Genomic DNA, 25,051 nt, shown 5'->3' on the forward strand with positions numbered 1-25,051 from the left:
AGGAGTTTGCTATTAGGAGTTCTTCCATTTACTTATTTCTCTTTTTTTCTCCACCTATTCAGGCAGTCTCTGCTTTGAGCAATGCTGATGTGCCCAATTTCATTTACTATGGTTTAATTAACACCGGTGCCCCACAACAGGATTCCAATTTCAGTTACCACTGTCTATTATTAACCGTGAGAAATTACCTGAGTACGGCCTTCACTGTTAGCTCTTCAGTCCACAAATCACCACGTAATAACAGACGTGTCCCACGGGCAGTGACCAAGAAGGTCACTTCTTTCAGAGTCTGTTGGTGGCTGGTCACTGCATGTTATTCAGTTCATGCTCGGACAGCAAAGTGTGTAGTTGTTTTGCCTTCTTGTTTCCTAGTGACAAAGCCAGGTGACAGTTTACAAAAATGGATAATCGAAAGAGGGAATTGGCCTAAAAGACAAAAAGTACAGCAAAGAACTGAAAAGTAAAAAACAGTGGAAGTGAAATTTGAATCGAATGTAAGTGGAGTTCCAGAGGAAATGGCTGACGTGGGAATGCTGGTGGTCACTGTCTGCTAGACTCTTAGTTATGCAGCCAGAGAAACTTACTGAGGGTGGACTTGTCGACATAAACGAGGAAAGGGGCTGCGATGAAAAGGATGATGATGTCCTAGAGGAAAAAAACCTTCACATGAAAGGAACTCTTGGAGATATAGCACAACATTGAAAGCACAATGACTAAAATGTCGGTAGCTGATCCAAACTTAGAAAGGAGTATGACAATTTGCCGGGACAGAGAAAAGATTCTTGCTCTGTACCATAAATTTTATGATGAGAAAGTAAGCACTGTTCAAATACTGTTGGTAAGTTTTATTACAAAGAAATAAAAACTTTCTCAATGTTTATAATGTTTTAAATTACATTGTGCTAAATAAATTTTAGCTTTATTTTTTTCATTTTCCCATATATTTACATTTGACACTAAGAGTTTTTAATGTTTTAACAAACATTTTTAAAGGTCATGGAACAAGCATATTCTCCCCCATTGGTTATTAAGATTGCTTTGCAAAGTCTCAGCTTGCATGATCATTTTTATGGTCTTGACCACCCGGGATCTGAACTGGTGAACCCTAGGCCACCAAAGTGGAATGTACGAAATTAATCACTACGGCACCAGGCTGGCCCCAAGATTTCCTTCTTTTTTATGGCTGAATAATATTCCATTGTATGTATATATACCACATTTTCTTTATCCACTCATCCGTCAATGGACACTTTGGTTGTTTCCATGTCTTGGCTATTGTAAATAATGCTGCCTTGAACATGGGGTTGCATATATATATTTTCAAGTTTTTTTTTTTTTTTGAGGAAGATTAGCCCTGAGCTAACATCTGCTAATCCTCCTCTTTTTGCTGAGGAAGACTGGCCCTGAGCTAACATCCATGCCCATCTTCCTCTACTTTATATGTGGGATGCCTACCACAGCATGGCTTGCCACACGGTGCCATGTCTGCACCCAGGATCCAAACCAGCAAATTCCAGGCTGCCGAAACGGAACGTGCGAACTTAACCTCTGTGCCACCGGGTCGGCCCCTCAAGTTAGTATTTTTATTTGCTTTTGGTAAATACCCAAAAGTGGGATTGCTGAATCATACGGTAGCTCTATTTTTAATATTTTGAGGAAACTCCATACTGTTTTCCATAATGGTTGCATCAACAGTGCACAAGTGTTCCCTTTTCTCCACATTCTTGCCAACAGTTGTTATTTTTTGCCTTTTTGATAATATATATAGTTTTTAAAAAACAAAAATAGAATATTTACATTAATTCTGAAACGTTTTTTGGCTAACATGGGTACGAATAGGTGTCTAAAATTCTTTTTAATGGCTGCATAACATTCTATTGTATGGATGGATCATTAACTTAATTTTCCTCTACTGATGGACATTTAGGTTGTTTCCAGCTTTTCACTCTTATAATGCTGACATGCTTTTGTGCACATATGCAAGTATTCTAATGAATCAATTTCTGTAAGTGCAACCACTGGGTGAAAATGTTTATGCATTTAAAATTTTGATAGATATTGCCAAATAGCCCTTGAAAGAGATGTACAATTTATATTCTTTCAAATAGTTACAAAAGTGCCTATTTCCATGTGCCCTCGCCAGGACTTCTTAAATCTTGCCAATTTCATGGGCAAAAAGTCAAATCTATCAGCAAATCCTATGGGTTTTACCTCTAAAATGTGTCACTTCTATCTACTTCTCCCATATGAGCCCAATTCATAATTAGCTCTTTATTACTTGGACTAATTAAACAATAGCTTCCTAGTTGCTTCCACTCTCTGTGCCCCATTCCTCATAATCCATTTTTCACATAGTGCCATAGTGATCTTTTAAAACATAGATTACATGATTTCTTTTTTAAAACTCCTCACTGGCTTCTAGTTGAACTTTGAGAAATCAGAACCCTATCACTCAAAATTTGGCTGCCTTCTACCCTCAGAGGTTATCTCCATCCTCCTGGCACCCATTCAGTGCAGCAAGTTTGTACCTGCCTCATTGCCTTTTGTTTCTTAATGGAATGCAGGTGCACGAAATTGTATTATCTGTGATCCTTGGTTCTTAACACTTAATAAAAACTCCTGAAACCCCTGCCCAACACAAAGGCTAGGATCTCGATGAAAACTCACATCTAATGGTCACCCTCATCTCATCTCCTGCCCCCTCCCATCCAAGGTAACCACTATTCTTAATCTGGTAGTTATTTCCTTGTTTTTCTTTTTTGACATAATTTTATCTTATGTATTCCTAAAGTACATTTAGTTGTTTAAAATTCTATGGAAAGGGTATCAGCTGAGTGGAATCTTTTGGGGACACCCCCCCCCCCGCCCCCCGCCGACCCTGGTTTGATCTTCTCTTCTGACAATGGTTATTTCTAAGTTTTTGCTATTATGACATGGCTGCTGTGAACTCTCTAGAATATGAATCTTGGAATATAGCACTCTTGTATATATGCCTACGAGTGGAATCATTGGGTCCTAATACCCAAAAACAGGTCCATCCATGTATGAAGCGTTGGCATGTGGCAAAGGAAGCAGGTCATTTTAATGAGGAAATACCTTTCAATAAATGGAGGTAGAAAACATGTTTATTCATGTAAATCAACAATGCTGGATTCCTATCTCATACATATACAAAAATCAACTCAAGGTGGATTAAGGACTTAATGTCAGAAAACTCGAAACAAAACCTAAAAACTTTCAAATTCTTCGTAGAAGATGAGTTAATATCTTTTATTGCTTGGTGTAGGAAAATATTTTTTAAATGGGACACAAAAAACATTAACTTTAAAAAGAAAAAATTGACTATATTAAATTTATTAACCTTTTCTCAACAAAAGACGCCTTAACGAAAATGAAAAGGTAATTTATGTACTTGGAGAAAGTACTTGCAATCAAGAATAGAGAAAGAATGTTTACAAGTTAGTAAGCGCACAGACAACAGAAAAATGGGCAAAAGACATGAATAGGCATTTTTTTTTTCTACAGAAGAGGAAACATGTATGGCTAATAACGTTCCACTTCACTGGAGGTCATGATGTAAATCAACACCGCCATGAGATATCTGACATTTGGATGGCAAAGACTCGTCTGTCAATCCAGCATGGAGAGAATGTGCATCCAGCGGCTCTCACATACTCTGCCCTGAATGTAAATTGGTAGAACCACTTTGGGAAACAGTGGCCTAGTGGCCTATGTACTTTTTGCTGGTGGGTGTGTGATTACCTCCTTCTCATCATTCAAGTTCCATGTGAGGCCTTGACTCTCCTATTTGCCTTGTTATAGCAATGAGCCTTTTTTACTTATTCATTCTTGTTTCTCCTCTCAACTACAACGCAAGCTCTGGAGTAAGAGCTTGGATCATTTATCACCGGACCTAGAACAGAGCATAAAAGAGGTGCTCAATAAATAGCTGAATGAATGGACTTGCATTTCTTGATTTAGTGGGATGGAACATCTTTTCACTACTGTATCTCTTCTATGAATTGTATGCCTATATTCTTTGCCTATTTTCCAATTGGGATATCTTTCTCTTTTTGACCTACAGGAGCTCCTCACATATTATACGAATTCTATGTTCATTTTAAGTTTCGTAAATATTTTCTTTCAGTTTTTCGTTTCTGTTCTCATTTGTTATATAGATGCTCAAAATGTTTAAGTAGTCATTCATATCAGTCTTTCCCATTTTGCTTTTGGGTTTTAGGTCATTCTCAGAAATGCCATCCCCAAATCCAACAATGCATTCTCCTTTATTTCTTCTGGCACTTGTTATTTTTTATGTTAAGTCATTAATTCCTTTCAAATTCTGTGTATAGTGTCAAGTAGAGATCCATTTTCTTCTTTCTAAATGTTCCCAACATCATTAACCAAGTAGATCATCTTTTCCAAATGTATTAAAAAATTCTATTGTAATTATGATAGCATGATTTTATTTGAATTATTTGCTTGCAGTTTTTTTCTTTTTTAACGATTGTCACCTGAGCTAACATCTGTTGCCAATCTTTTCTCCTTCTTCTTCTCCCCACAGCCCCCCAGTACCTAGTCGAATATTCTAGTTGTAGCTCCTTCTGGTTGTGCTAAGAGGGATGCCGCCTCAGCATGGCCTGGTGAGTGATGTCATGTCCACGCCCAGCGAAACCCTGGGCTGCCGAAGCAGAGAGCGCAAACTTAACCACTCGGCCATGGGGCCAGCCCCCAGAGCTATTTTTAAAACTAAGTATTATGCTCCTTAGTTCAAATAAAAAATTGTGACTTACAAATTTCTAAGCAGTTAAAATTATCTAAAACAGAAAGCATATTAAAAACAGAAACATGGTTTTAGAGAGAAAATATTTAATCTATTTTGTGAAAAAATGTACAAAGCTTTAGGAAAGAGGCATTAGGTTTCAGTGTACAGTATAAACACATTCCTTCTATAATCACATGTATTACACTTCTTTTGAGTTGGTAACGAAGGCCATTGCACGTTCATTCCAAACGATCTGCTGTTAACACATGCACTTGAAAAAGTCACTGAAAATAGTCTTGAAATGAATGTAGAAATAGTGTTGTATAAAAATATATTAATCTGTCTACAAGAAACAATTAAAAAATGCAGACCAAGTAAATTCTTTTAGAACTACACCATGTCTGGAAATATCAATATATGAACTTGTAAACTGGATTTTCATTGCATTTTTTATCTTTGGAGAAAAAAACAAGTGTCATCAATCCTTTGCAATGACAGAGATGAAGTCAGCACAGCAGACCAACTCTGTTCTCAGAAATAAAGTCACGACTTTATCCACACAAAAGATGAGAGCCTAAAATTTGACAAATTTATGAAACGTTACAATTTGAAAGTGATTATATATATACCTCTATCTCAATCACACAGCAAACTTTTATTTGTCCACAATCTACATGTAAAGTAATGACAGCAAAGAAAACATTTCTAAACTGGCTCTCAATACATCTTAACAGTGAGAATTTCAAACTTTTTTTAATTAACCTATGTAAAATATAATAGGCATACTGCAAAGTAGAGAGAAATTAATTTTAAAGTCACATAGGGTACTGTTCTCCTTTGGAAACTGAGATATTAATAGGAATTCTAGAAAAAAAAATTTACCACAAAATTACATGTTTTTTGTATAGCCATCATTCCTCACTGAAACTTCTACAGAAACTACTGTTTCTAAAGAGAGGGAAGCCTATAGTGTGGAGAGGAACAGGAGTACGTGTTCTACAGGTAGATGTGGACGATGCCTATCACAGACATGCATGGACAGGACGTTCCAACTCTTCATGAACAAGAATGTGTGTGTTTCGAATCGTGTAATGAACACAACAGCAGCCCATCCTGTACATGCTTGCAGAACGAATATATTTATGGTGGGACTGAGAACAATGACTACAATCTCTAAAAATAGAAGACAGATACATGGCAGAGTCCTACATTTTCAGAAAGGCTCGTGTCTATTTTTATTCTTCATTACCATAATTTATCAACTGATGTTTTGCCCTATATACTTGAATATATATTTTTCATGAACCTAGCACATAAAGAATCATAAAAATACTGTTGAAACTGGGCACATTTAAATCTGAGGGCTGATTTTTTTCTTTACTTCTTAGTATTATGAGGTCTCATTTCACTTTATTTCAAATGTAAATATGTAATCAAGTGTATTAAAAGCAAAAGGTAATAAATTCTGTTTGCCCATCTAACGCAGTTTCCAATTTTCAACATTAAAAAAATCTGACTATTTTGCTTAACCCTGTATCAGCGGACAACAGCAGGTCTACAGGTTGCGGCTTAAAGGGGAAGCAATTCATAGGAGGCCCTGACAGTTAGGAAATGCTCTGGACGCTGCGGTTGCTCGGCCGGCTGTGTGCTTGTTGAGTGCTTTTTAGTACACCGTTGCTGGCACGGGCTGGGAAGGCTCTGGAAATACCTGTGATTCTTTCCTTTTGGTTGTGGGGCTTTCAACAGAACAAAACATCCTTTGGTACACTCGAGAGTGACATGCCAGGGAAGAAGAGGGACACACCAGACAATGAATAAATATAACTAGGCAAAGATTCCACAAGTCTCTAGGGTTTTCACTTGCCAACTCTAACCTCTGAAAATAATTAAACCAAATCAGCACCATAAGACACAGACTGGGTGCAGTCAGAAGAGCTGACCAGCGCCGCCTCCCGTTCCACCTCACCCAGGCTCTCCGTGCTCAGTGAAAGCTGGAGGCAGCCAGTCTAACTGGCCGGCTACCACGGGCAAGGACCATGGTTTGCTGGTCTTGGATTATACATGGGCGGATTAGTCAAGTCTCTAACTTTCAATATCATTCTTTATACTACTCTGTTGCAAGGAGACAGGAAACAAGCAAACTTTTAATTATTCAGGACAAAACAGTGATTTAGGATTAGCGTGAATTCTTCATTTAAATAAACTATGTATGTGCCACAGGAGGAGAAAAAGGGGCAAATCTTAGTGATTAACAGTGAATTCTACTTCTGAAGTACGACATTATTACCTTTTTTAAGTTGATGTACATTTCCTTATGGATTTCAGGAAGGGGATTTTATAACAAATCCTAATAATATTATTTAAGTTAGCAAACTATTTAACAACGAAAAGATGTCTAGATTCCTGTACCTGGATGATCGTGAATCATAATCAGTAGTATGTAGCATTTCACTTCACTCCTTTTAATAGCATCTAAAGCCGGAACAATAGGCTGACCCGGTGAGAACATTACAATAGATTGCATAGATTTAGGTTGCTGTGGAGGTCTACATACCTTAGTGTTATTTATGAAGCAAGTAAGCAGAGGACTTTGTGTGTTAACAGATTGGCCAAATATTATGTTTCTAGAGCTCACTTTGGTTATTAAAAGAAAATTTTCTTAACTATGAATAAGCTTTTCAGGGTCTGAGACAGTCCTGTGCTAAGAATTCAGTTACACTTTATGACAAGGTCTTATAATTACCTTTTGAAGACCAATTAAAAATAGCAGTGTTGGAACTAACACTGAAAAGCTATTTAATTCTTTATTACATCCATCTGCCAAGAAAAACTCCGGATAATATCTGAATTTAACAAAGAATGTTACATAAAATCTTTTGGGAAACAACAATTATACAGACTGTTCCAAGCCCTGAAGGATAAGTGTGTATAATGAAAAGTCAAAGGCTAATATAATTAAATGGATTTAATTTAAACTTTAAAAACAATCATCACTAGGACTTTTTTGGTTCTTTGAATAGTTACTATATATAACTATGAAAGATTTATGTTTTTAAAACTGTACTTTGAGAGGCTATGCAGCATGGCGGTTGAGTGGACTCATCCAGGCTTGGCCACTTCCTAAATGCGTGATCTTGATTATGTCGCTGTGACTGCTTATAACTTAACTTTGTGTCTCAGTTTCCTCATCAGGGAAATAAGAAAAAAATAGTAACTCCCTCATAAGGTGGTTGTGAGGATTAAATAGTTACTACATACAAAACACTCAGGAAAGTGCCAGGCACATAGGAAGCAGTCAATAAATCTGGCTATTATTCTTATCCCTTTATTTAAATACTGCAAAGGCTTAATAAGAAAGCAGTCACAAAGTGAAGAAGTCTCTTAATTCCACGGTTTGTTTTCTCTCCACATCTAGGAGTAGAGCTAGGAATTAGGAGACCTGTGTTCAAATAAAAGACCCGCCACTCACTGTTCACCCTTCAGTCATCAACAAAATGGGCTGAGTACAGCTGCTCATCCCAGGCGCCGCCCAGCATCAGGCGCTCTGGGAGCTCAGATCTTGAGATTTGCCACCAACATCCTAAAGCTGTTTTCTCATCTGTAAAATGGACAGAACATCTACTTGTCTGATTCATAAGGTTACTTCGAAGCTCATATGAGGCAAAATGCATAAAGGCACTGGGAAGATGTTGTGAAGCGCCATCAGAGTACGGGATAGGCATGTGATTCAGGGGGAGTATGTCTCGACCCTCTCAAAGGAAGTTTATTACTCACAGGTCCAGAAGGCCTTTTAAAAAAATTAATAAAACTGTAAGTATGCTTCTTTATAAATAATATCCTTTATAAAATAGTAATATGCTTTATTATAAAATTGTATTTCTTGTTTTGAATCCCAACTCTGTGGAGAGCATTAACATAGCAAATAGTTGGTAGAGAAAGAATTTACTTTAGAAATTGCAGTTGCAAGAAAAATGTCAAGACATGTGTTTATGGCCATAAGTTAATACTATCATTATTATTAACTAAACCATTAACTAGCAGTTTCATTAATTACTAAATGCTTTACAAACACGACTTCATTGAATCCTTAAAGCAACAGGGGCAGGTAGAGTAGCCCCAATTATAGGGTTAGAATCCAAGGGACTGCAAAGCCCACGCCCTTTACCACTACACCACAGGACACCAGCAAACACCAGAAGAAGGGCCATCAGCACTCCTGTCTTCACCAAATCACATACTTCAGAGAACTGCTGGATCAAAGAGCTCCAAACTATGTTCTGATCTTTGTAACAAGTGACTCTAGAAGAAAGAGGTACTCAAAATAAGTGCTTCCTAGGCAGTTCATTGTGAATCTTTAATTCTGGAAAAATAACACATGGCTCACTGAAAAAAAAAACCAAAAAAGTAGAATTAAAATAAAAATAGCCATAATTCCACCATTCAGGAGAACCACTGCAGACACAGTCCCTCTGCCTATATTTTTATGTAACTGTGAACTATGGAATTTAGTTTTTGATGATTGTTCTTAAACAGAAAGCCACATACAATGGCTAGGCTGAAGTCTTAACTGGCAGATATAAACTAGTAGTAACTTTTGTGCAAGCATAAAAGTATATTACAGAGATACATATTTTTGATTTCTTCCCCAATTTCCCAACTGTGGAAAAACAAGCAGAGAGTAACTAAACTCAGTAGCTCAACAGTACGTTGGCCATGAGAGAAAATTATGCGATAAATTCTTTTGTATCTGTCTATGTATATATATATATACACATACATTTATAGACAGAGACACATATGCTGATCCACACACATTAAACTTTTTTTTGGCTATCTTAAGATTTATAGCTTTCTGCAGGCCTGATAATACTATAACTAAATATATTATTAGCACAGTTAAGGAGAAAATTGTTTTTTAGTCATTGAACTTTGCCAAAGTGACCCTCACATGTGATGAAACTGTAGCTTTCCCTTGTGAATAGCTTACATATTTGCTTGGGACAGCATATTCAAGATAAGCACAACTCTTTTCAGGGACCATATCAATCCTGAGCATAAATTCAGAACAAACAACTCTACTTGTGAAATGATACCACAAAAAGTGACAGAAAAAATAGTGACAAAGCAGCAGAATAATCTAGGGCAAAGATTCTAGGTATTATGTCAAAGTGCGTGTAATGCCACATTACTGGCACTTCGATTAAGGTGACTTACACTACAACTTTACTCTTTTCAAACTAGCATTGGACATAAAAATTTATGCATGAATAAAAGCAAAAGTTAAAAAAAATATACAGGAGTCCTTATAGAAAACTGAAGGCCTACAAGGATTAAGAAGTTTTTCAAAATAAACGTTCTGCTGCTTCCTCTATGTAAGAGGTTTGTATTAGTCAGAAATTCTAGGAACCTATTTATATTGCTTTAGCATGATTTACAAAAAATCATACTAACCCATATAAATAATATTTTGAATGTAAACAATGCAAACTGGTGACTAAGAATAAGAATGTTCAATAAAATTGTACTTTGAAAGTTAACTTAAGTATAAGCTTAATACTAACCTAAAACTTTGTCTAGACAAAGGGAATATTAATAGATTATAAGAAATAATTTTGGATTTTTAGTGTACATGAAAATATATACTGTATGTGTGTTTGTGTATAATATTGAAAAATTAATTATCAGGTATTTCTGAATTAGCAAGTTAAAAGTAGATATACTTCCTTTAGAGAGTGAAACTGTTTATGTCTTTCAATAGGAAAAGATTAAGCCAAAATATCCTCATCTTGTCCAACTGGAAATGAGAAGTATAATAATCAAACGAGATTAAAAAATGACTACGGCCTATTCTCCATAAAAGAGAATATTAATATCATATATCCTTTTATTACAGAACAACACATTTTTTTTTTGTGGAGAGAAAAGGTTTATGAGGTAATTATATATAATTTCAAATAGGATTGCTTTTAACTTTACATTTATACTTCTCTCTAAAAATAGCTTTAGCGGGGTGCAAATTAAATGAGAGTCATGATCTATGTATTTCCCTCCTTCAGAGATTTAGGTAACCTGAATAAAAACAGCAAACAGTATGTTCAAAACTATATTTCAAAAAAACATGAAGAAACGGGCAGATGATGATGCTTAAAAGATTACACTTCAAATTCAGCATTGTTTTTGAAGGGGGGAGGAAGGCATATTATGGCATATTGTCTATAAATATTTATTGAATAAATATGGTTCACTTGACATTTTTAAAATCTTGTAAAGCTGATTAAATAACAAACACGTTGAATCAGTTTTAGTAAAAACAAGAATAGACTTTTAAATAGTCATAAAGAAAAATTATGGTAATAAAAAAACTTTCAGTACTTCTAGTAGCTATCTCTTTTGGGGTTTAAAAAAAAACCCCGAAACAGTGTCATCAAGTCACTATATGTTTCAGCCTAAATATTTTAAAGAGTAATATATTAGGATTACTATACACATTAACACCATGAAAGTGCTTCACATTGAAATTTTCACTTTGAAGGCTTAAAAATGATTTTTAAAGACATCACAATAAATGATCATAATTTAAATTCTGAATATGGGAACCAAAAAACCCAAAATTCAACAAATCTGCATTCAATTCTTACAGGTGAAATGTAAATTTCTAAGACAACATACATACCCATTTACATCAGATTCAGCTGTCACAATTAATTCTTTATCATTAAATAGTATCACAGACAGAAATGTGTCCCTCGGGCCCTCTCTTCTTGAAACTCAATATTTCTGGGGACGCATTCACTATCTGGTAAGACTGTGTTCATTCAGAAGAAAGTAAAAGGAATGAGTCTGTATGTCTTTAGAGACTCTATCTTTAACTTCTTCCATATAGAGTTATAAGGCATTAATAATGGTATGTTAAAATAGCAAATAATTTATAATAAAAATAGACTGAAATTCTCTTTTAAATATATCTCAACCAAGAAAACCATAGAAGAGAACAACAAACATATTTACCACCTAGGTACTCTTTAAACCCCTATTGTGATGAAAAGACCTTTTTTGTCTTGGCTTAAAACAGACCTTATGCCTTGAATGGCAGGTGTCCTTATACTGACATGTGGACTGGATCTTAGGTTCCCTGTAAGGTGAATGTGAAATTTACACATTCAAATGTGCTGTTCACAATTAATAAAGGTAGAAAAAGTTAGTTAAGATATTTGGTATCATTATTGTTATCAGTATCTACTGCAAATTATCTCATGATAATATCCTATACTGTAGTGTGGACTTAAGTCTTGTGCCAAATAGCAGCATCGATTACAAAATCATGGTTCAAATAATGGTCAACGACTCAGCTGGAACACACCCAGAATGAAGGAATCGGTTTATAATAAATAAATAAGGAGCATAGCTTTATTTTAAGATCAGTGGCTAGAACTCAGCAATGGGTTTCTTGGTATCCAGAGGCAGAAATAAAGTTTCTTTTCATAAGATACAGTGACGGGAAGGATGGCGAACAGGTGCCTGTGGCGAGTGAGTTGCTAGCTTGCTTGCTAAAATACATATTGGAGCTCTACTGGAGCTATGCAACCTTGTTGCGTAGCGCTTATTTGTAAAGGCTGACTGAACAAAATTCCCTTCATCATACAGGCACTGCTGTCTGCGCTACAGTAGTAAAGAAACACGCTGACAGATATAACAGCTTCAAGCGATACACAATCTCCAGGAATCTGTAGTGAGATTGTGGGTTGATTGGAAATGCTCTCTATTTCTCCAGATGGTATCTGTCCTTGAAGAAGCCATTCATTGCCTAGCAAATAAAAAGGTAAATTATTAAGACTGCATAAGAAGACAAGTAGGAGATTAGACAAACTTTACGAGGATTACATTCATTCAATCAACAAATATTTACAGAAAGCCTCAAATGCCAGGCATTATGCTCTGTGTGAAGGACATAAATATAAACAAGATACAACAACACCCGTGAGAAGTCCCCAGTCTAATGATCTTGATATCAAATTATTAAAATTCTTCCTTTGAGCACTCACTGTAAGATAAATTATAAATTTGTGTCTACTGAAATCAAGTTGAATATTGCAAATATGTTTATAGACCCTTAATTCCTGAAACTAAAAATGAAACCTATTAATTTCTAGAAATAAACATAGGATGCTTCAGAAAATAGATCATTTTTACCAGATAAAACTTTTCAGGAATATAATACTAAAACTGTAAAACAATCTAGGGAATACAAATGTATGTGCAACTCCGCAGTGACTTTCAAGTTAGGACTGACGAACTATTAAATATCCAAACGTAATAATCAAAAAATAAGACTAACTTTTTTAGAAACAACTAACACTGCATAATTCCGATGGGCTCAAATAACGTAAAAACTAAGAGATTTTGTCTACCTCATTTTAATACATAAAACTCTTCCAAGACTTAAACACAAAGATTATCTATATAACAAAAGTCTAACAAACCACTAAACATCTTGAAGATTTCTAGTATTAAAAGTTTTAAATCAGGGCCGGCCCCATGGTGGAGTGGTTAAGTTAGTGCACTCCGCTTCAGTGGCCCGGGGTTCACCAGTTGAGATCCTGGGTGCAGGCCTGCACACCACTCATCAAGCCAAGCTGTGATGGCGTCCTACATAGGAGAACCAGAACAACTTAGACTAGGATATACAGCTGTGTGCTGGGGCTTTGGGAAGGGAAAAAAAAAAAAAGTTTTTAAATGTCTTTATCCATCCAGTGCCTTCTCTCAGAAGGAACACACATATTGTATTGAGGAAGCAAATACTTACCCTGACGTAGCTTTAGAGGGAGTTACACATGGAGCCAGCATCTGGGAAATGCAGGACATGTGCTCCTGCCATCTTAAATATAATACACTGAACATAATCTAATGACTTATCAACGACTCAGGACCACATGGACAAAAAATGGACCATCTGTTGAGTAGTGATGAAATTGTGTGTCTACTTTTTAGCTTTTCTGTCTCTTTCTTTTGACCTTAGGAAGAGTCAGCAGACTCAGGCAGCTGCTTCTACTGGTCCTCTCCACCTCTCCTTTAGTTTATTGCTGCTAATATTCTGCTGGTTGAAAAATCAAATTTGAGAAAAATATGTCAAATAAGAGTAAGGAGAAAGTGAAGGTGAGAATCTAGAGTTAAGTGCAAAGTTTTTATGTAGGAGCCTTAAGCAATTCTTTACAAATTCTCTTTAAAATTCTTTGGACTTCTTTGCTTATTTCTGGACTGAGGAGGATGTTTTATTTTATTTAATGTTTGATTTACCTAGACATCATATTAGTGGGGAACTTCTTATCCTTTAAGCCAAAACAGGAAAATAATAAATTGTGCTGTTTTAATGTCCAATTCTAGAAATAAAACACAGAAAATGTTCCTTTAGATATTTTTCTGATACATCACAGGCAGGATTTGTGAAGTTATATGCTAGTGGTGCTTTTATGCTGCCTTTTTTTGGCTTAAAACCTTCACATATGCTGACAACTTTATACAGACCAAAATTTAGCTAAAAATAAGTGTTTCTGTCTCTAAATAACTGGCCAAGAAGAAAAAATGTCCTTTAATCATAGGTGTACAAATGTACCCTATAAAATAAAGAATTTTCAAAAACTTAAATTCTTAGAACTCTTGCCTGAAAGCTCATTTGCTTTCAGTAAAAATGAAGCCAATATCTTGGACAAGTGATAAAATGGCTGAGAATTTTCTCTGCAGACTACTTCACTTTTCCTTTGATACTATCTACATTTTGTATTCCAATGACTCAATGTTAATTAATTTGTGTTTGACAGAGTTAAACATGTTAATTTGTCAATAACCTATTCTAAAAATCAAAACACAGCTCTTTAATTTCACAGAGAGAAATTAACAGTCATCTCCAATTGACGCAATGCTCTCAGACAAATGGACACGAGCAGAACAGTGAAAATGGCAGTCGAGGACTGGTTATGACCTCCAGAGGACTGAGGCCTGGCTAGGGTTTGAGCACTCTCCTGTCCACAAAGCTGGCTCCAAACACCCTCCTGGTAAAGCGAGGCTCAGCCCTCTCCCTTATGGGGACTAAGGGGGTGCTTTTCCCACAGGCTCCGTCACTCAGCCAGCCTCCCAAACTCTAACCCAGCAGGCTCCTCCTGGCTAGTCTACCAAGATCTCTCTGCGCTCTGGGTGTGGACTCCGAGTGGAGAGTTGCAGGACAGTAGCTGCCGCCCCGAGAATGTACCAAGGTAAGAAGGCACAAAGCCTGGATCTGGGTAATGTACAAAAGAAAAGTGTGTGAGAGGGGACAAGAGAGGAGGAGTCGGGGAGGAAATGAAGATTGAGTGAGAACATGTGAAAGAGCGTGGGAGAGTAAGACAGAGGAAGATCACGAGAGAAGGGAAGTCAGAGTTTAGTTCTGGACCACTAACATTTTACTTTAAAATTGCTGTCCACTCTGCTAGAGATGTTGGAAAGCACTGCTATACGGCAAGTAATATTCTGATTCCTTATTATAAATTAATGAAATAAGTTCACACTGTGACTCAAACACTCATTCAAACCTACATAATTTACCGTAACTGAATACTTTTGAGAATAGACTCAAACAGGAAGTGTTCTTAGATTAAAAGATCACAAATCAGTGAGTGAGGACAAAGGCTCTGCCTGGATTCTGATCACAGTAATTCATCTGTATTCAGTTACACATCCTCCAACAATGTTTTCTTCTTCTACTTGAATGGCATACTTTTAAGATATGGCTTTGGCATCCATTTTCTTGTAGTAAGCAAGTAATGGGGCTCAAATTCTACTTCTGGCATCTCTAAAGAAGAAACCGCAGCTTCAGGCTTAAAAGTGGTAAATCAAGTCTTAATGATACTACTGAATAAAATGAGCAGCAAACAACTAAATGAAAGCTCTAAAGCATTTGATAGACAGTATCTGGAAAAGTAAACAATAAATACCACCACCAAAGAACTGAATTGGAGAGTGCCTACGTCAAGTTACCTCTGTTAAAAGAAAGCATGTATTTTTAAAAAACAGCATACTCAAGGGGAACATCAATTTAATCCTTTAGAATCTGTGAGATTTCCGTCACTGTACTGTGGGAAGGCACAGTGGTGAACACCTAACGCAGGATCGGGACTGCAGAGATCTAAGCTGAGGGACCATCGCCTGGCATTGCAGCAGACCTCCTGATCAACGCAACTCAGTCAATACTCTCCCCACACAGACTGCACCCTTGTGGCTAAACTTGGCTGAGAAAAACCGCCTCCACGTGGACTAGCCTGCCCTCCAATTGGTGACAGCGAGCCTCAAGTGCAATCACGCTGTATTTTCCTTGTGTAGTCACCTTCCTACCCGCCTGGATGACCCTCTTCTCTCTTCAGATCTCCAGAACCTTCTCCCCTCGCTCTCAGCTGATGGCTGTGTTTCCCAATGTACTAAGAAAACAGAATCATTCAGAAAGAGCTTCCACAAGCACTGACCTCCACAGCTGCTAGACTTCTAGGTCACACACTGGGCCTTCTCTCTTCACTGTGGAAATTTCCACATTCCTGGCAGAGGCCAGCCTTCCACTTGTGTGCTAGATCCCGTCCCCTCACATCCTGAAGGGTACCCACCCCACATATCATCTATTCTTTTCTCTATTGGATCTTTGTCCTCAATATATCAAACATGCTGTTCTCTCAACTTCATTTTCCTCTTCCAGCAACTGCTTTATTTTCTCTTATCTTTTTAGCTAAACTCCTGAAAGAGTTGTCTATATTTGCCGTCTCCAGTTCCTCTCCATATATTATTTATTTTGGTGAGGAAGACTGGCCCTGAGCTAACATCTATTGCCAATCTTCTTCTTTTTGCTTGAGGAAGATTGTCCCGAGCTAACATCTGTGCCAATCTTTCCCTACGTTATATATGGGATGCCACCTCAGCATGGCTTGATGAATGGTGTATAGGTCCCTGCCCAGGACCCAAACCTGTGAAAAAAGCCAAAGCATGTGAACTTAACCACTATGCCACCAGGTGGGCCCTACTTTCTATTCTTTTTCAACCTGCTCTAATCAGGCATCTCCTTCATCACTCTGAAACATCTCTGGTCAAGGACATCAATTAACTCTATGACATTAAATTTTTAGTCGTTATCTATCAATAGCACTTGACACAGCTGATCACTCTCTCCTCCTTAAAACATGTGACTCCAAAAAACCACCGTCTCTTGGTTTTGCTCCTACTTGCTTATTCACTCTTCATTCTTCTTGGCTGGTTCCTCCTCCTCTCCTTGATCTCTTTATGCTGGAGTGCTCTAGAACAGTGCGACTCAAAGTACAGTCTGTGGACTGGTGCTGGTCCTTAACCCATGACGAGTTAAGTACAGAAATTGAGAGGAAAGTTTAGAAACTTTTACAACACACAAATGTGTAATTGGTGGCTTTGAATTTTATATGTCTTTTTAAAAAAAATAATTTCATTTTTAGGGCTAATACCCTGAGAACTAGTTTAAGATGGAGCAGGACAATGGAAAAGACCCTAGACTAAGAACTAGCACAACTGGGGTCAAATTCCAAACCTTTTGACCTAATTCAATATATGCCCTTGAGCAAATCACTTTGCCTCTTTGAGCCATTACTCTCCTCACTTACAAAATAAGAGCTTGTTATAGATGGTGTCTTTCGGCTCTAACGTTCAAAGGCCTATCATTCCGAGGCCACACGGTCTGCCTCATGTGATGGACTTGCCTGGTAGCAAACAGTGCAATTATGACTGAGTAACTCTGGGTGAGTTACACCGTTCTTTGATAAAAGAGAGGAAAGAATCTCAGAGACTAAAGAAAACCGCTAAAGTGGTGTTAGATCTGGATCTATTTTTTCATAGGACCTCCCTCAAATCCTGCCTAACTGTAGAGTAAAATATTACAAAACAAATAAGAAAAATCACTAGGCTAAACATCAAGTTTATGGAATATTTGCATTTGCAAGATTATTCTCATACCTTCAGCTGTTAGAAACCAGCAACTGGGTGCTCCTTCAGTTAGTTTTGCTCCCGATGGGAGGTCTAATCTCAGCTTGAACTGAAGAGTCTGTCCTGGAGATGCAGCCACTGGGGAGAGTTTAACGGCTGGAGCAGATTTAGGTAGTCTGGGTAATGTCTTCTGTTTTTCTTCTGGGAATGGGCCATCTACCACAGTGTTTTCAGATGTGAAGAGTGGGAGCTAGGAAATAAGAACATCTGTTTATTAAAGCACAAGTACTTTATAATAAATGTGAGAAAGCTTATTTTTAGACTTCGCAAGAAAAATGAGGTTTGATGTAAACGAAACTTAATTGCCATCTAGTCTGAATTACAATATGTTTACTTACATGTACTCATGATTATTTTGTAGGTTCAGAAAAATATCTCACCCTGGCAAAGAGAGTACCAACACTTATGAATGAAAAAGAATTAAATTAACTGTCCAATACGTTTATGGATGGCAGGAAATTAAAGTAAAACTTTACCAATTTAAACGTAGTGGATATAGTATACCTCCTCTTATAATTTTCATTGCCAACTATAAGATGTCATTCATCTTATATCAGAGATCTATGTCAAGAGAAATGATACTAATGTTATGATGGCAATCTCTGTGTTTTTCTTTTAAAAAACATATCATGAAAATTCCTAGAATTTTAGAAAAACAACTCTTGCATTTTTTTTAGGCAAGTGTGACACATCAAGGGGTAGCTTGAAAATTTTATTGGAGATCATGTCCCTATCTTTAAAAACTGATTAGAACTTATTTTAGTTTCTTCCAGTCTTATTTTCAACGTCTTGAGAAATGTAGCTTCTGGAGCCCACTCTGGAAGATCATTTGGTAACAGATTCACCATAGGAAACGAAGGTTACACATTAATCTAAGGATCATTAAAAACAAAACAAGACTAAACAACGCAACCCACAGTGCGTCTGTGTAGTATGTGTCAGTAAGTCCATACACCTAAGAACACGTCTGATTCCTCTTTTTCTTTCTTTTCTGAAAGTTCATTAAATTCTGTCCAGCTTCCATTATCTTTCTCAAATGCTCTCGGCACAAATGAATTTTTATTTTAAAAACAACAGGATACCCTTGAAATAGGCATTCTCTTACTACTCCACCTCTATGTTTCACTTTCACCCATAGACAGCCTGTAACCATCTGTCAGTGCTGTGAAGATCTCAGTATCTTTCTTAAATCGACACCCTTTAACTTACACCTTGAGATTACTTACCACAGAAATCATTTTTGTTTCTAAATCCATCACTTTAATCTGATGATTATTGGTGTCTGCTACATATAATAACTGACCATTCTCTCCAATACACAAGCCTCCTGGCTCATTAAAAGTTGACTGAGTAAAACTGGAACTGATAACATTACTTGCATCTCCAGTTCCTGCTAATGTTGTACAGGTTTTCGTTTTGGGATCCACAACTTTAATCTAAAAAGAAAGAACAAAAAATTATACATTTGAAGCTCAATCTCGTGTTTATGGTATGGAAAAGTGTAGTATTAAGCAAGCCAGAGAATTTCGGATTGCTATTAGTATTCTTAATAAATCTCAGAAAAAGAAGTGGCATTTCCATATTTTCTTAAGAAGCCAAAAATTCAAATTACAGTCTAAAAGGGGATATTCCATTCTGAGAGCTAAAATCTACATAAAATCCTCAATTACATCTTGTCTTCTAGAAGCAATCTTTGATGAAATTATTTATGGAATTAAAAAAATTTTTAAGTGTTACTCTCTTTCCTCACAATGGGACACTGAACTGTGTTTCTTCTCATGAGCATCTAACACTGGCTGAGGATTTGCTACTTACGTTAAACTTAATGATTCGTGTTAAATTTATAGGCCCTCATCACAAAATATTAACATTTACTTTCCACTGATTTTCATAAAAGAGAAATGCAATAAAAATAGTTGAATAGTCAATACAAGAGAGCCAAAAAAGGAAATGCTGCTGAAAGTGGAATTTTTTCCTAACAGGCATTGCAAGAACTCAAAAATGTTCATTTGTTAGTTGATATATTAATTTCCCTGCTACCTGCCTCTTCCTTATTTACTCAATGCGTTACTAGGCAGCTTTGATGGGTTGCAATTCACAATTTTTGGCTATAGGCATTGGGAATTTGTTTAGTCTTTTCCCCAGCTCAGAGTACCACCATATCCTCTTTGCAAAGAAAGGACCAAGAACAGAAGAGGCTTATGTATAGTTGTCAAAGACTGTTCTTCCTCTCTATATTTCAGAGTGGCAGCTGGAGGAGGCTCATAGATCTTCCAGTATTTTAAATACCACAAATGACAAGCAGGGTATTATATAATTTTGTCAAGACTCACCTTGTGATTATAAGAGTCTGCCACATAAACTAAATTCCTTTTCTTGTCCCAAGTTACTCCAAGTGGGTGCTGAAGCTTTGCATTGATTCCTACTCCATCAACATCACCAAAAGCAAATAAGTCCTTTTATGTTTTTTTAAAAGAAAGAAACAGCATGAATTAAAATTTTTACAGTACTTTGTTATGGTATAAAGAGAAAATTAAGATGGCTAAAGATGCTACTTAAGGTAAAGGGGAAAAGGTCTGATTTCATATAAACAGGGCTGGGCATTTGATTCAGACTAGATAAAAATGACAGAATTTTAAACCTGTATTAGTTTGTAGTGCTTAGTAGTTTTATTCACTATAATCACACACTTGCTCAGGAACAAGTCAAGTCTACTAATCTGGTGCTCTTTCCACCCTACAGCCAACTATCTAACTTACATCTCCTCTTCTCTTGGTAATCAGTATTTTATCCTTCCTCTCTCCCTGAAGCCTTGACATTTATATATAATCAAGTAGAGTCAGTTTACTTTTCTTAGATGGTTTTGTTACTTGTGTTTCTTTATATTCACATTCCTTTGGTTTGGCTTCCATTTTAACTTATGGATAGGCCAAGAACTCACTCCCTCCTAAATTTTATTCACTTTTCACAATTCAGAAAATTGCAAGCTGGTGAGCCTGGGCATACTGTGCAGAAGTGATCTGCATTACCATGGGGTCTCTTTCTCCTCCCACAAGGTGCTTCACGGCTCCATCCTTCAGTGAGACGGTTCTCACGGTGCTGCTCTCACTATCTGCTACGAACAGGCAGCTCCAGGGATCTTCTGAGGCCACAGAAAGACCTGAAGGTTGGGCAAAACCTGCCTTGTGAGGATATGCATTATTTCGATTCTCTTCATTTCCACTTCCAGCAAACCGAAGGCAGGTTCCTTTTTTTAACTCACTAGAAAGACAAGTTCATAGGTGAAATCAACACTGTTATATTATGCCCAACTTAGTTATGAAACAAATGAATGTAAGTGATGAAATCAGTGGTGATAAGCCTTATAAACAACAAAAGATCTAGTGATCTTAGCCTAGTTAACCTGTGCAAGTCAGATTTCAGTGTAGTTTTTCTAATCATTAACTTATTTATCCACTGTGTAGAGACCTTTCTTACTGTTTTTTTTCTTGACATACACAAAACTGAAACTATTCTCAGTGGCCACACAGGTAATCCCTGACAATGTCAGAATTATAATAATGATCATATGATTGATGGGATGGTTTATTTTTCCTCCAAATGGTCAGACAGGTACAGCTGAATCCCACCTTAATTTCTTAGCTTCATGCAAAATCCAGTTCTGAAAGGGGATTAAAAAGATTACCTAGCTCTGGATGGTTTAAAGCTTAAATTTTCATTAAACATGTTTGGTTTTCTTGTATATATGTAGAGACTAGCAAAAAGAATTAAAAAGATCATTTTTGAAAGGTAGTCAGGTCAAGCATTACCCATTTTAAGAAACTGATGTAGGATGATCATGCTGCTTCAACTAATCAATTGCACAAAACCATTTCTTAAATACACCAGGGAAATCACTATTTAAAGGTCTGTTGCAGTGATTCCTTTTGTAATGCAGAGAAAGTTTTACACTTTGGTTTCTAAGTCTATGCCAGAGGGATTGGAAGGAAGACATGGTGGTGTCTTGTGTTGAGGGAAGGGAAGAAGCTGACCTAGGATGCACTATAATGAGAGACTATATGTGTATCATTTCCAAATACGGCACAACATGCAGAAGTCTAAAATGACCGTTAATCACTTATTGGTTGATATGTTCCCACTGCGAAGTTAAGTGGGGAGCAGGGGATGGAGGCAAGCGATACAGAGAGTATAAAACATGGCCACTTACTCAAGGAATTTATGTAGTCAGAGAAATACGTGTAATAACTAACATGCCAAACAAATAATTAAAAGGTAATTACTACGGGAGTCTTCACAATTTAAAAGAGTTCCCTTAACCAAATAAAAGGTAGGAAGAGTGGGGAGAAACAGGAACTTCTAAAATGTTAGGAGTCATTACCACTTGAAGATCAGCAACAAATAAAGATAAGTCATCCTTAAAATTATGACACAGGTCAACGTGATCTGATTGGACATTTTTCTACGACGAACAAGAGTGATCATTACTTATTTCGAAATTAAGTCCACTCTTGACCATCTAGGTCCAAAACAGCCATCACTTAGAACAGCATATTCTGGTCATTTCGCTCACATAAAATGTTACTGGTCACCTCACTGTCAGGCTACTGTCATCTCTTGCCTGGATAACAGCAATAGCTTCCTCAGTGGTATCTCTGTCTCTAGCATGGTCCCACTCCAAATGCTGCAAGTGTTCTTTCAAAAACACAAGTCTAACATGTCACTTCTCAGCTTAAAACTTTCCATAAAAGCAAGTAGAATAATGTTAAAATAACATTCAAATCTCTTAAAAGGACTCACAAGACACTCCGTGATCTGGCTTCTAGTGATATCACTAGTGTCATTTACTTGCCTGGAAAACCTCCACACTCCCTGTCTAACTCCTACTCTTCTATCAGCGATAGCTTAGTAGCTTCTTCCAGGAAGCCTTCCTTGATACTTCAACTCTTATTGATACTGAGTGTTCCTCTCATTTACATAAGGGACACTTTCCACTTAAAGGCTTACTGTAGTGATTCCTTCTATACACAGTACCTGCTCTTCCCAACTATTTTTGTTTGTCTGCTGATCTGATTCTTCCTCTGTAAGCTCACTGAGGGCAGCAACCATGTCTTTTCATTTTGTTCTTAACATAGCGAACATGTTTCGTCCTTAATACCTAGCATAGTGCCTAGCACATAGCATAGTTAATAAAAATTTGTTAGATGATTAAATTTTACAAAACGTCATATAAAGCAACACATACACTATTTGGAATATCTGATATTTCTGATTATCTACTACACAACTGCTCCTTTCTACTGATAAAGGTAACGGAGATGACCCGCACTTACTTTCTATGGTGATTTAACAGTCTTTATGGTCTATGACTTTCATTCATCTATTTATTCTGCAAACCCCTCCTGAGCTATTAGGTACCAGACACTGTGTTAGGCACAGGGGACACAGAAACGAATGAGAAAGGGTCCTTTCCTTTAAGAGGCAGTCTAGTAGGAGGAAATAGTTACGTAAACAAATAAGTGCAACTGAAAACAGAGAGGGGGAGAGAGGGGAGAGGGAGAGAGAAAAAGAGAGAAGGAAGGGAGGGAAGAGAGAATGGACTTAGTGCAGTGACAGAACTCAGAGGGGGCACAGTGAGGTCACAGAGAAGAGTATGGTCGATCTACCTGGGGTGTGAGGGAAAAGAGGAGAGGCTCTACAGAAAAGATGTAAGACACTCTGTAGACGCTGCCTTTTCATCTTTATATCCCCAACAGTGGCTGCAAAGCCACCTACAGTTAGTGTATATATATGCCAGGCACCAGGCTGAGCTCTTCACACATATTAATCCTCAAAATAAGTCTATCAGGTAGATAGAAATAGGGAAACTGAGGCTTAGAAAGTTAAAGCGGTTCTCCTAAGCTCACACTGATAAGTAGCAAAACCAGGATTCAATCTCAGGCTTGACTACAGACCTGAGCTACTAACCACCCTGCTACGCAGTACTCAAATATCTGAATTAGTGATCGGGGATATGTGAACTACGCATTAAAGAGACGAGCACCCACCAAACACTTCCCGTCCTCTTTCTGGATGCTTGGGAGACAGCTCTTCCCAGGTTCCTTGAAGTTAGGTGCGCCCATGAGACTTAATCTGGCTGATGATATGTAAGCAGAAGTGAGGCATTACTTCTGAGGAGAAGCTTTAAGAGCCAGTGAGCAAATCATCACCTTTCTCTCTCTGCCAGGCTGCCTGGCAAAGCTCCTGATGGTGCCTGCTTCAGCAGCCTGGGGGGCAGGAGTGCTCCCCAGTGAAGCCACGTGAGTCAGCAAGAAACAAACCCTGTCTTAAGCCACCAAGCATCTGGGTTGTTTGTTACCGTAGTACAGCCCAGCGTGTATCCTGACTAGTACAATGGGTGTTGTGAGGATGGAGACTTTGAGAAAGGGAAGTCCGTGAACTTCAAGTTGTGCAGTTACCCAAAAGGAGATGTTGCCACTTACTTTTTCTTTGGTAGTCTGCCAGAGTCCAACAGGAGTGCCCATATCTGATGAGTCCCTGCCATGGCTATCCACAGAATGTCATCTCGTTGGACCTCTGAACCTTTATAAAAAAATAAATAGTCATTATTATATACACATGTCTGATTCATACAAACACTCCAATTGTTTCAGAAATTTAAATTAAGGGAGGACAGCAATATGTTTGTAAATCATCTGATATAAATATTTGTAATGTTTTAAGTTGTTTTTGAAAATTTTCCATTTTCCTTGTGAAAGTTCTTTAGACTTATAAACTTACCTGTAATGATTTCACAGAAATCCAAAGTGTTTTTAATAACAATATGTCCCACTGCATCTCTGGACACAATGTTTTAAAATATTTGATTTCTTATTTTACGTGATAGAAGAAATGTGTTGATACATACTCTCCAAAGGAACTGCGCTAGTCAAATACCTAGCACTAATCACCTAGATTATATGCTTTAATAATAGGTTCTTTGAACAATTTCTCATGAAAAAACTATATCTTTTAATAATTTAATAAATGTGTATTTCCACCAGTGTTAGCCTTTAGACTCAGACATACATCATAACCATTATTGGGGCCGGCTCTGTGGCTGAATGGTTAGGTTCGTGCGCTCCACTTCGGCAACCCAGGGTTTCACTGGTTTGGATCCCGGGCGTGGACATGGCACCACTCATCAGGCCATGCTGGGTGGCGTCCCACATAGCACAACCAGAGGCACTCACAGCTAGAATGTACAACTATGTACTGGGGGCCTTTGGG

The 25,051-nt window shown here is 37.3% G+C and overlaps 1 protein-coding gene across 1 annotated transcript in view; it reads right to left on the reverse strand.

Moving 5' to 3' along the window:
- Positions 1-4,849: 4,849 nt before the first annotated feature.
- Positions 4,850-25,051, reverse strand: part of NHLRC2 (NHL repeat containing 2) — a 60,537-nt gene continuing 40,335 nt past the window's right edge. Inside the window, exons 6-11 of the mRNA XM_008506805.2 lie at positions 24,265-24,364; positions 20,815-21,046; positions 20,119-20,241; positions 19,012-19,221; positions 17,756-17,975; positions 4,850-12,569 (exon numbers count right to left, since the gene is read on the reverse strand). Of these exons, the coding sequence (XP_008505027.2) occupies positions 12,313-12,569; positions 17,756-17,975; positions 19,012-19,221; positions 20,119-20,241; positions 20,815-21,046; positions 24,265-24,364 (1,142 nt within the window). The 3' untranslated portion in view covers positions 4,850-12,312. The remainder of the gene's footprint in view (positions 12,570-17,755; positions 17,976-19,011; positions 19,222-20,118; positions 20,242-20,814; positions 21,047-24,264; positions 24,365-25,051) is intronic.

This window comes from Equus przewalskii, chromosome 1, assembly GCF_037783145.1.
Source record: "Equus przewalskii isolate Varuska chromosome 1, EquPr2, whole genome shotgun sequence".
NCBI lineage: Eukaryota > Metazoa > Chordata > Mammalia > Perissodactyla > Equidae > Equus > Equus przewalskii.